At 31.9% G+C, this 12,711-nt stretch overlaps 1 protein-coding gene across 6 annotated transcripts in view; it reads right to left on the minus strand.

The window, feature by feature from the left end:
- The window catches only part of Ano5 (anoctamin 5), an 86,612-nt gene that overhangs the window by 62,878 nt on the left and 11,023 nt on the right, over positions 1-12,711 (minus strand). For 4 of the 6 annotated variants that reach the window (XR_002485155.3, XM_078046340.1, XM_078046342.1 and 1 more), the window contains exons 3-5: positions 5,960-6,007; positions 3,428-3,469; positions 1,248-1,361 (exon numbers count right to left, since the gene is read on the minus strand). Coding sequence is in view for 5 of the 6 variants with exons in the window: in XM_078046340.1 (XP_077902466.1) it covers positions 1,248-1,361; positions 3,428-3,469; positions 5,960-6,007 (204 nt within the window). In the remaining variant the exon portion in view is untranslated. The remainder of the gene's footprint in view (positions 1-1,247; positions 1,362-3,427; positions 3,470-5,959; positions 6,008-12,711) is intronic. The other 2 variants (XM_013363197.3, XM_040284600.2) reach the window with 2 other exon arrangements.

Here is a 12,711-nt window from a genome sequence, read left to right on the forward strand (position 1 = left end):
TATAAAGAGTTACAGTTATCAGGGAAGTTACAAGTTTCAGGGAAGTAAATAAGAGTTAGAATAATGCCTAAGATGACTGAAGAAGGGAGTTCAAAAAACAGAAGGTCCAAAGGAACAAAATAATCCTCTATGCATGCCCTGACATCAAAAGTGATTTTAAAAAGAGTACTGAATACTGAAAGTGACCAGGAAATACAGAAAGTGAGCAGGAGCTAAAATTGTAGAAAGATAAAAAGGGAAGAACCAGAGTCCAAGAAATGACAATTGTCAAGTGCAGAGCACTAGTCAATTTGATGAAATTCAAAACTCAGGAATTTGAGGAACAAGGGAGGGAGAATACAGTGTAATCAACAAGACAAATGGGTGAGCAACATTTACCTCATCTCCAGGGAAAGTAAGGAAAAATGCCTCCACTTGAGATGACTACCCCAAAGAACAGCCAGGAATAAAGGGAACATTAAGAGAAGAGATGAAAAGATAACAGTATATGAATTTCAGAGAACTGCCGCACCAGATAAGGAAAGAGTAAAAGAAGGAGACAGGACTAGACAGTCATATATTCTTGCGGATATATATAACTGCTTTAGTCTCATGACATTTACTTTGTGAGTATGTAAATAAATGTAAGTGTATATATGTACATCCATATATATGTTTATCATTGCACTTAGTACTTCATTTGAGTATTCAATATTAATTGCACTCCAATTATCATTCCAGGTATCTGGGTATATAGCAATGAATAAGACAGAGTACTTGGCCTTATAAACATAATTTATGGGTAGTAGAGGCAATAAACAAGTTAAAAATGAGTAAATAAATTGAGAACATGATAAGTGTTATAATGAAAATAATAGGGTAGGGAATAGATCACAACATGAAGGTTATTTCAAATCAGATGGATTAGTCAAACATTTTGAAAATGAGAACTTCATACAAAAAGGAAATAATATTCACAAACAATCTCATATTTTAAGACATTTAATGTCTAAAGTGAGCTAGGTAAAACATATATCAATCATTTGAAAAAAGAAAAAGAAGTTGGTCTCCAAACTACCCCCCCGCAAATAAAATTGACTTAAACATCCATTTGTAGGCTGCTTATTTTGCCGCCTGCTCACTAAGTTTCAGCCTTCAAGAAAACTTCAGAGCACTTTCACATTTACAACATAATTCAATGTGGACATCTACATCACAATACAGAATGGGCATCTCTTTTATTCTGGTTTCTCTAGATAAGCACTTACCGCCTTTAACTCTGCATCTTTCTTTATGTCATCAACATAGGAAAGCACAAAATCAATTTGCCTGACTCCATCACGGAAGAAGATAGAATCTTTGCTTTGTGCCCTTTTTTGAAACTGCAGGAGACATCAATGAGATATTTAAAAATATTGTTTATTCTCAAATAGCAAACATAAGAGGATATTATTTAAAAGTTGATTACCATCTTATATTTGATCTTAAAATAATAAGTTAGGGCAAATAACCAAGAATTTTCATCAGAAGAGAATGCTTACTTTATAAAGTGAAATTCCACAAGGGGGGTTAAATAAAAACAACTCAGGAGGAAGGTAAGAATATTAACTACATGCACACACAATAATGCTGCAACTATACCAAATTATAAAATGAACATATGTATATATTAATCCCAAAATACACAGAGTCTTATTATACTTATTAAACATACCAATTAGTTCATTAAATAACGATGATTACACACTTCTTCCAGGATGTGATTAATTTCAGACCAATTAATGGCATCTTACTATAAGAAAATAAATTTCTGATTGATTGTTCCAGATATTTTCATATAATTATCAGTTTTTAATTCAACTTTTGAAGTGTTAAGAATAAAATCAAGGCACAGTTAAAAATTAGAAAGCTGGTAGCCTGCTACTTGGTCTCACTGTAAATAAGTTCTCATGCAAATCTCTCTTCCACCATTGATCTTGGGTGAGTTACAATCAATCTTTTGTTTAAATTTATGGAATTATCTCACTATTGTAATCAAATTTACAAGTTTAGGTTTCATATGTTGTGTAGTTCATTTATTCCTTCCCTTTCAGAACAGCAAAAAAAGTACTACAGAGCTTAGAAAAAAGAGATTTCATGTTTGACTTATTTAGTCTTCTTTACAGTCTACATGCAATATGTAATACTTGATACTTCTAGTAGTTCGCATGTAAAATTTAGAATCATGCAAATAAATTATGAAGTGGATGTCCATGCAATCATTTTCTACTTGATAAAGCTAACTTGCAAATAGAGAACTAGATGTCTGTATTTTCATAAATGGTGGTTTTATTAGTTTTTGATTTTCTTTGATGGTACCAAAAATTAAAATGTAGAAACTCCAAAGTTATGTCTGAGTTTTTGGCACACCATATGAAGAACTGAATAATCATTTATTCTTTCCTATAAGAAAGTAAAATAACCTGAGAAAACTCAAATTGCTATATGTTATATGGTATACTTTGATTATAAATCAGTCAAAAGGAAAAGAACGGAAAACAAAACAAAAAAGCATTGGCACTCTTATAAATCATCATAATATCAGCCCATCTTATGTAATTCCGCCAAATTCATGGAAGCTAAGTGGGATGAAAAAACTAAGCAAACTAAGTATAGTCTAAGTACAAATTTAGAGATAGAGAAGAAAAAAAAAACACTCCTCTTGCTCTGATTCTGTTACAGCCACATTTTATATGGTAGGTTTGTTAAATGACTACTATTTTTACAAGTGATCATTTTGTTTATAGAAGCTAAATGTAAGTCCACAAAGAACAGTTCTAGAACAACCCAACTTTCTCTCATATGTAACACTGATTATAAATGGTAACATATTTGTAAAATACAGAAAAAAAAATCACTGGTGTCTTTGCAATCACCATTAGGCACATGTTTTAATATTGTTAACAAAAACTGATTAAAATTAACTGGGGCAAAAATGTATAATTCTGCTACATATAATAGAATACTATTGAAACACATCTTGTCTTTGTTTTGTTCAAAACATGACACAAAGACTATATTTTATAATATATGCATACATTAGTGTTTATATTTGATTCTGAGAAATGTCTAAAATTAAGCAAACTTCTGGAGTGAATTCTCTTTGAATAATGGGTTTATTCTGAGGTTCATGACCTATATTCCTGACAGGAGTTCATATACCTCTGAACTACATAAACTCTCTGTGCCTTAATATGTGTATGTGTATGTGTGTGTGTGTGTGTTCATATACATTTTTAGGAAGAGGGTACATAGATCTCATTATATCAATGATTAAGAATCACCATTCTTAAATGTCAATTGTCAGGGAAGTAGGAATTGGCAATAAAATCCCCCCATATTAATAGTATTCATTGGAAGAAAATTGAGCCATCCAGAGCATAAGCAACATCATTCAACACTATTTTACCATAAGACGCCGCTTCAGGAACAAATTGAATCGCTTTGCAGGCTGTGAAGCAATCAACAGGGAGTTAGCAACCTTACTCAGGATTAAAAAGTTTAAAAAACAGAAAATCAGTATTAAACAAACCTTTAGTGTGATTGCTCTGTGTTGTGTGGGTATGTGTGTGTTTGTGTGAGAGAGAAAGAGAAAGGGGGGGAGGGAGGGAGATATTAAAGCTGAAGGGTAAAAGGTTAACAAGAAAGAAAAAATGAGAAAGAGTAATAAAAAATTACTTCAAAGTAAATTTCCCTAAATTGTTTGTAAAGAAAATGTAGGTGAAAGATGTTTGTGAAATTGAATTAAGGAAAAAAAGAGGTATAATGAACTGAAACATGGCAATAATTGAAATATAAAGCAAAAATATATATTCTTTAAATATGCCTCTATACATCAGACAAAGAAAGCAAAATTACTAACATTAAATATTCTAGGATGATATATAATGTGGAAAGTTTACCCAGGGTTTATTTCTTAAATTTTCTATAACTTCCTAAAACACCGAAGAAAAGAAAAAGTCATTCAATTACTGAAATGCTGAATTGTATCCTAGTTTCTGTTATCATGGATAAAATACCAATATGTAAAATACCAATGAAATGTCTTTAAAATATCTGTAATAATCAATGTTATCTGGAAGAAAACAAAATCAACAGCACAAAAAGGGCAGTATTGTGCATACCTTACAGTGTCATGAAAGAATAATAATCCAACAAAATTACCAGTGAAAGGGTTCAGTTCTTAATAAAAAGTTTTGTTTCAACTATTCTCTTTCTGGAATAGATTGAGGGGACCTAGGCAACTGGTGACCACTGCGGGTGAAAATTCCTGTTCTATAAAGTAATGAGCAGTTTTGTGTGTAAAAAGACAAGAAAAACAAATGAAGAGATAAGAGAAAAGCCTAAGTGCCAGACAGGAAAGTGGAAAACATAGACAAACAGAATTATAGAGCAAAATAAATTAAAATGACCTTTCAATGTTGAAAAAATTAGTATCTCACATAGAGAGAAATGAAAATTTAAACTAAAGCAAGGATACTGAACAATTTGTAATAGCTCTCAAGAGGCTCTCAAATGGGCAAAGATCTAAAGGCATGACAGCCCAGTTGACGAGGCTGTAGGGAGACAGGCACTCTCATTAGAATAGATGGGGTGGAATTTGGCAACATATGGCAGGATCACATGTGTCTTCATTTTCTAATAAAGAAATCCGATATAGAAAGATATACTGGCCAAAGTAGCTTAAAATTAACCTCCACGGGTATTCATTGTAGCCTATTGGATAGCCTTTTAAGAATTGAACCAAATAAAAATAGTTAAAACAGAAGGACTGAGAGGCCAAAGAAGGAAGAAACTTTTTTTCTGAAAACGCTTTATTTCTCATTTTCAACTGAGATGGATTTAACTTCAAGTCAATAAAGTCTAAGCCTCAGGGCACTTTACTTGCACCTGCCACTTCAGAGGATTTAGGAAAGACCCTAGCAATATGTTCTCACGGTTAAATAATTTTTCAATTGGTTTTCCTTATGGAAAAACACCTAAATTTTATGAGATTTAGGCATCATAATACCTTATTTGATCTGTGGTTTTCAACTTTGGAACCATGTAAATGATTCCAAAACCAAAAATAAATAGTAAACCAACAAAATTTCAATTATTTTAATTTGATCATCTCCACAATCCTCATTCAGAATACTAAAGCTTAGGACCCTGGTAAAAAACAAACCATCATCTATATTGAAACTCTTATTTTCCCACTTTCCAAAATGGCATTTTTATTTGCAGAGTGAAAAATTTGGAGTCTCTCTACTGACTTCTTAATTGGTATTTAAATTTAACTTTTAAATAAGTTGTATTTCTTCATGATTATTTTTAGGCATCTCTTTATAAGTAAGAAGGGTGATGTAACAGAAAAAAATCCAAACTAGGTATCAGAAACTTAGCTGTAGCCAAGCACGTTGGCACATGCCTGTAATTCCAGAGGCTGAGAAGGCTGAGGCAGGAGGATCTCGAGTTCAAACCCAGCTCAGCAACTGAGCCAGGTTCTAAAACACTTAGCAAGTTAAATAAAAAGGCTGGGGATGTGGCTCAGTGGTTAAATGCACCTTGGTTCAATCTCTGGTACAAAAAAAAAAAAAAAAAAGAAAAGAAAATTAAGAAAGAGACAAAAAAATACCATAATCTTAGCTCTAGTCTAGGATCCATCCTTTAACCACCCATACTAATGATGTGGATCAAGTCATAAACTCATTGGACTTTTCATTTTCTCTTTTGCAAACTAGAAGTTATTAAAATGCAAGCAAAATGCTATGCTTAATATGTCATTTTCATTAGTGTGACTGATGTTATTTTCCCTACATAAGGTATTTTTACAAAAGTAATGAATTATCAAATACCATGTGTTAGGGTCTTCAAAAAGACTGCATTGGGAAAGATAGCATCACCTTGCAGTCTGCAAAAAGGTATCCCATGTGTGCCATTGTTAGTACCAATTGCTTACCATTCGTTCTTCATCGATGAGAAAACAGGTTTCTGCGCTCCTCAGGCTCTGTTAATAGTGTGGAGGGGGGAAATATAATGCTGTCAATAATAGTGTCTATCAAGCAAGTGGAACTTTTAAATTTCCATAACAAAAAAAATAAGGTTTCCTATGCACAGATACTAAAATGGGAACTCAAGTGAATTATGAAACTCCTGAAAGTGTACCTCAAATTTTGTATATACATATATATCCATGTACATGTATGGATCTAGATATCTATGTATGTGTCTGTGTGTATACAAGTCTCTGTGTATAAAGAGAAGGAATGGATCTTTGAGAAAGAATGATAATTTGGGAAGTACTTTTATTAAATAATATGTGACCTAAGAAATGCTTAAGAATGTAATAATTTTACAGGGAAATAACCAGAAGCTCTATTCTTCGAATGCACTGAATTTTGAACAGGATCAACCAGAAGAGCAGAATTAATTGTTATTTTCTGCTTTACAACATTGATTTTAAAAAGGTATCATCAGGATTCTTAAGAATTTATAGTTATATAAAACACTCATAGGGCAATCTGGTAGGAGTTAAGTGGCAAACCATGCCAGGAAGAAGTGATCTCTGTGTTATTAAAGAGGATGAAGAGATAATTTTGAACACATGTAAATTATCATAGCACTTTATTCAATATAACTTTACATAAAAAGTAGTGGGAATGATTAAAGACTTGCTAAAAATACTATTCCACTTACCTGTGATTCTAACTTGTGGATTGTGAATGACTTTCACTAGAAAATCTAAATATATCAGCTATCAAATAAGGAATATCTTAATCAGTCAATTCTGAAATAGCAGTCTCTACAAATAAAATGTATAGTACCATAGTATATTTTCATTGTATATTGATTTTTTAATCACTTTTTAAAAATTATCCTACAGAAAGGTCAGTTACTTTGCTTAACCAGTGTAGTACCTTATAATCTCTCACTTCAGGAAAAATAAGTTTGGTCTGATTTCCATCAAAGTCTGTGGTTATATCTCCAGTTTGCAAAATGTAAAATAAAATAATGAGTTTTTCTACTTTTTGCTGCGTATTGCATTATCTCCCTTCTTACTGACCTCTTTATTTGTCAAAAGACTGTTACCAATTCTACATTTCCCTCAACAGTGGCAATAACCTTCATTTCTCAGGTGCTTTCTTTCCTGACTCCAACCATCAAAGGATTTAGTGAAATAGTACAAAATGAAACAAAATAATAAATGGATAAGTAATACAAACTTTAGTAGCAAAATGGGACACTATTCAGAAGCTATAAATCATCATAGACACAGAGAAGTCAGTCATTCTGAATATTTGGAATATTAAATAGAAAAGATGTGGAGATTGAAATTCAGAAAAAAAATAACAAAACTTCTACATAGGAATTTTCTGGTTTTGAATTAACTTATGCATATTTCATTATGTATATTTAAGGTATTCAATATAATGTGATCTCACAATGGTTTTAATTTTCATTCTCCTGATCTTTAGTGATTGTTTAGCTCTATTATATATATACGTTTTGGGCATTCTTATGTCTTCTTTGGAGAAATAGACATTCAGGTCCTTTGCCCATTTTTTTAAAACTGGGTTACATGTTTTTCTACCTTTGAGTTGTAGAGTAAAATTTACAATATTAACACATTATCAAATATGTGGTTTGTAATTATTTTCCCAGTCCACGGATTGCCTTTTCAGTTTTGTTATTTCCTTCCCTGTGAAGAAGTTTCTAGTTTGATGTAGTACCATTCACTTATTTGCTTTTGTAACCTGAATTTTACTGTGATACTCAAAAATTCAAGGACAATTTCCAGGAAATTTTTTCCTAAGATCAGTAGTTTCAGATCTCACATTTAAGTCTTTCATCTATTTTATCCATTTTGAGTAACTGCCATAGGATTTAAGATAAGGGTCCAAAAACATTCTTCTACATGGAAATCCAGTATTCCAAGAATCACTTACTGCATAGACTATCCATTTCCCACTGAGACCTCTTAGACTGAGCCCTTATCAAAATTTGTATGACTCTATCTTTTTGGATTTATTTCTGGGTTCTTTATTCTGTTCGACTAAGTGTGTGTGTGTGTTCGTATGAGTTTACATATGGATTTTATAATTTATTTATAATTTATTATTATTAAGCGACTAACATTCAATCAGAAATACATAGAAAACTTCAATAAACCAATAACAGAGAGAGATAGAAGAAATAATTGTAATCCATCAGCAAAGAAAATCCCAGAACCAAGATGAATCCATAGCTCAATTTTACATAGGGTTCATAATATAGTATTCTTAAAGAAGTAATATTGTCAGGTGAATTGTGTTATATTCTTATATGACTATTCCACAATGAAACCCACTATTGTGTGTAAATAATATGCACCAATAAAAATCTAAGCAAAAATGGGAAAAATAAAAGAAATATGGAATGATCAGCTCCTAAATTTCATAGATAAAATAATATACCAATTTATATAGTTTCACTTTACAGAGTCTTCATAAATTTCTTCTTCAATATGTAAAACTAACTACATTTGTATACTTGAGTAAGTTTACCATGACATCCACACAGCAAAATTAAATAAGAGATAAAAAGTTCTCAATAAATATTGGCTTCTTAAAATTAATCTTTAGTTACTTTCCAGTGGTCATTGATAAGTTTGCTATTTGTATCATAAATTTTCAATTCATATGAATTTTCTTATCTCCAAAAGATTGTAACAATGTTTAATGACGACCTATATTAATTTTAAATCAGAGTAACTCAACACTCTAGAATTCAGTTCTTCACTCTTTAAGCAGTTATGAAAATACAGAACTTTTCAATGCACAAAACAATTTTGAAATAAGGAAACCAGAATTCCTATACATACTTCTGTCATAAGTAGCCCAAACATTCATCAGTTCATTAGCCCAACAATTACTAATGGATTAAATTATTCATTGATTCTAGTCATCTCTGCCTCAATCCAATATGCGGATGAATATTATATTAACATTTCTGTTTTAACAATTACTGAAAAGTAGAGTTTTCATTTTTATGGCACTTGAATATTGGTGGAAAAATACTGGCATTAAATAATGAAGGTTGTACTCACTTTAAAAATATTTTGAAATAATGATAGCTTCATGGGAATTTTCCAAAATACAAGAGATCTCATATACCCTTGAATCAATTTCCCCTAATGATTGCATCTTACATAATAACAGAAAAATATCAAATCTAGGAAACTAACAAGAGTACAATATGTGTATAGTTCCATGTTCTTTTATCACATATGTACATCTGGATGAGAACCATACCAAGCAATATACAGAGCTATTCCATCTACAAAGATCTCCCTCATGCAACCCTTTTAAATTTCTGTCCATTTACCTTCTCCTCAATGTCAACATCCCCTAGGAACTACTATGTTTTCCTCCATGTTTCTAATGTTGTTTCAAGGGAGTTATAAAAATAGAGTGAAAAAAAATACGTATACTTCTGATATGTATTTTTTAATTCAGCACAATGCCCTGGAGCCAAGTTGTGTACATATACCACATTTTGTAGATTCCTCAAAAGATTAGAAAAGGAATCACTAAATGACCCAGCTATGCTAGTCCTTGGTATTTATTCAAAATAGGTGCCATCACCTTACATAGTGATACATGCCTATCAATGTTTACAACAGCAGAGTGCACAATAGCAAAGTTAAAAACCAGCCTACCAGTTGTCTGTCAACAGATGAATTGGGCATATTTTCATGTGCTTGTCTGTCACCTCTATTTCCTCTTTACGAAAATGTTCCATCACATATTTTGTCCATTTTCTAAATGGGTGGTTTGATTTTTAATATTGAACATTTTTATTATTTTATAGATGATCTTCAATTTACAATGGGGTTATGTTTAAAAAGCCCATCACAAGTTGAGAATATTCCAAAACGTAAATACATCTAATACACCTAACCTACCGAGCATCACAAGTCAGCAACACCATATACTCTAGAGTGTGTGGGTTACTGTGTGTTTTGCTGCTGCTGCCTAGTATAATGACAATGTATCATGCCATATATTACAGGTTCAAGAAAAGACCAGACTTTAAAATTCAAGGTATAATTTCTACTGAAAGTATACGATTTTCATATCATGATATCATACAAAAAACATAAGTTGAGCTATAAGTAGGAGACCATCTCTGTACCATAGACACAAATCCTTTATTAGATAAATAATATGTAAATATTTCTCTCAGTGTGTAACTTGTACTATAACTGTAAATTCTCCTATGATCTTTCATAGGACAAGATATACTTAATATGACAAATTCCAATTTATCAATTTTTTTCTCTTATATATCTTGCTTTTCTGTTATGTTTAAAATCTCTTCAACATGACTTGGTTTTCAAAGAGTTTAACTTACTTTTTCTTCAAAGTTTTTAAGTTTTATGTTTTACATTGAAACCTATATTCAATGTTGAATTAATTTTTTTATAAGGTGTGAAGTTTAGGTTGAAGTTCCCAGGGATGCCCATGGATACACAAATGCTCCAGCAACATTTGTTGAAAATACTATCTTTCCTTCATTGGAACTGGTTTTTATACCAAAACTCATTTCGCTGTATGTATATGAAGCTATTTCTGAGGTCTCTTTTTCTGTTTCATTAATCTACATAGCTTTCCCTCCCCAGAATACAGCTGAAAAAAAAATCTTGAAATAAAATGTATTGGTGATTCCTTCCACTTTATTCTTTCTTGAAACTGGATAATCTCTTACTTCCTTGTCATTCCATATTTTTTAAGAATAAACCTGTCTATCTACAAGATGTCATGCAGATATTTTGACAGGAATTGCATTAATCCATATGCCAACTGGGGTTTTCATATGTTCACTGCCAGTATATATAAACACAATTGAGTTCAATATGATTCTCTTGCATTTCATGACCTTGGTCACCTCTCTTAACTAGCTGTAGGTTTATTTGTTTTTTTTTTTTTACATATTTGTTGGAATTTTCTATATAGACCATCAAATTTTCTGCAAACAGGGACAGTTTTATTTGTTCCTTTCTATTCGTGTGCCTTTTATTTTCGTGTCTTATTTCAAGACTGTCAGCACTTTCTTTAATAAAAATGGCAAGTGATCTTTATTCCTGATTTTATGAAAAAAGTTTTCTATCCTTTACTATAAAACATGATGTTACTGAAGGTATTTTGTGGATATTCTTTAACAAATTAAGAAAATAACCCTCTATTCCTACTTTTCTGAGAGTTTGTATAGGATTTTTTTTCTTTGTCTTTAATGCATGGACATTGAGTCTTAACAATTTTTTTCTAATAAAATATCATTTTTATTCCTTAGCTTTTTAAAATATTTTTTTCTAGTTGTTGATGGATCTTTATTTTACTTATTTATATGTGGTGCTAAGAATTGAACCCAGTGCCTCACGCATGCTAGGCAAGTGTTCTACTGCGGAGCTACAGCCACAGCCCTCCTTAACTTTTTAATATGATGTTTTTCAAATAATAAATGATGTTTACATCACTGGAATAAACCCCACTTTTTCATGGTATACAATTCTTTTTATACATTACTGAATTTTATTAGCTAATATTTTATTAAATATTTTTTGTTTATGTTATGAAGGATAGTATTTTCTGTTTTGTGAATCTCTTGTTTTATTTTTTGTGAATATCCTTAAGACTTCCTTCATTCAATTATGCCTGAAATTTTCATTCCTGAAGTGTATTTCACTGGTTATAAATTTCTGCAGTTATATACTTTTGAGTTATATACTTTTGAAAATTTTTGCACCATTTCCTTCAGAATCTAAATTCTTTATAAGAAATGTGCTGTCATTTTCACTACTTTTCTCCTAGAGTTAATGTGTTGTTTTTCTTCACTGCTTTCAATATTTTTTCCTAATTCTCAATTTTAGGAATCAGTTTTACCCTGATTCATCTGTAATTTTTTGGATCATCTTATTTGAGGTTCCTTCAGTTCTTAGAAATTGTGGGTCTTAATGTCTTTTGACCCTTTGGTATTCCAACTATGATTTTCTTGAATATGTCTGTAGTTCACTCTCTCTCTCCTCTCTCAGGACTCTACTCTCCTGAATGCTAAAACTTTTGTTAAGTCCCACAGGTTCCTCTGCTGTTCACATTGGGCAATTTGTATTCTTTTATCTTCAATATCACAGATTCCTTACTCTATTCCCTTGATTCTCCAAGTAAGTATTTTCACTTCTAAAGTTTTCATTTTACTCTTCTTTATACTTCTAATTTTTGATATCATCTTAAAATTGGCATCTGTTAATCATATTTTCTCATTCTTCCATTTCTTGGCATTGTGAGTCATTTCCTACAAAAACATGGACTTGGGAATATAATGTCTTGAAACTATTGATTTAAATCTGCTGATACTACTTCCAGGTGAGTAAGCAGAGTGATGCCTCACTTCTCAGTGAGAATAGAAACTCAGCCTCTGTGGACCTGGAAGAAGGCAGCAGTGGAAGGGTTTCTCATAACTGCTCAGTTGAGGTGAGACTCCAATCTCACCCATAGGCCTTCCCTGATTCCAAGAGCAAGAATGCCTCATTTTCAGTTCCCAAATGCCCTCCACTGTCACCATGGTGGGGAAGCTGGTAGAGGTGGCTTCTCTTCCTGTGGGCAGTGATGAAGCTTCTAACTTACCACCAGACCACCTCTGTCACCTCCCCAGCAAGGAAGAGTTGCTGCACCA

This window comes from Ictidomys tridecemlineatus, chromosome 4 (assembly GCF_052094955.1).
Source record: "Ictidomys tridecemlineatus isolate mIctTri1 chromosome 4, mIctTri1.hap1, whole genome shotgun sequence".
Lineage (NCBI taxonomy): Eukaryota > Metazoa > Chordata > Mammalia > Rodentia > Sciuridae > Ictidomys > Ictidomys tridecemlineatus.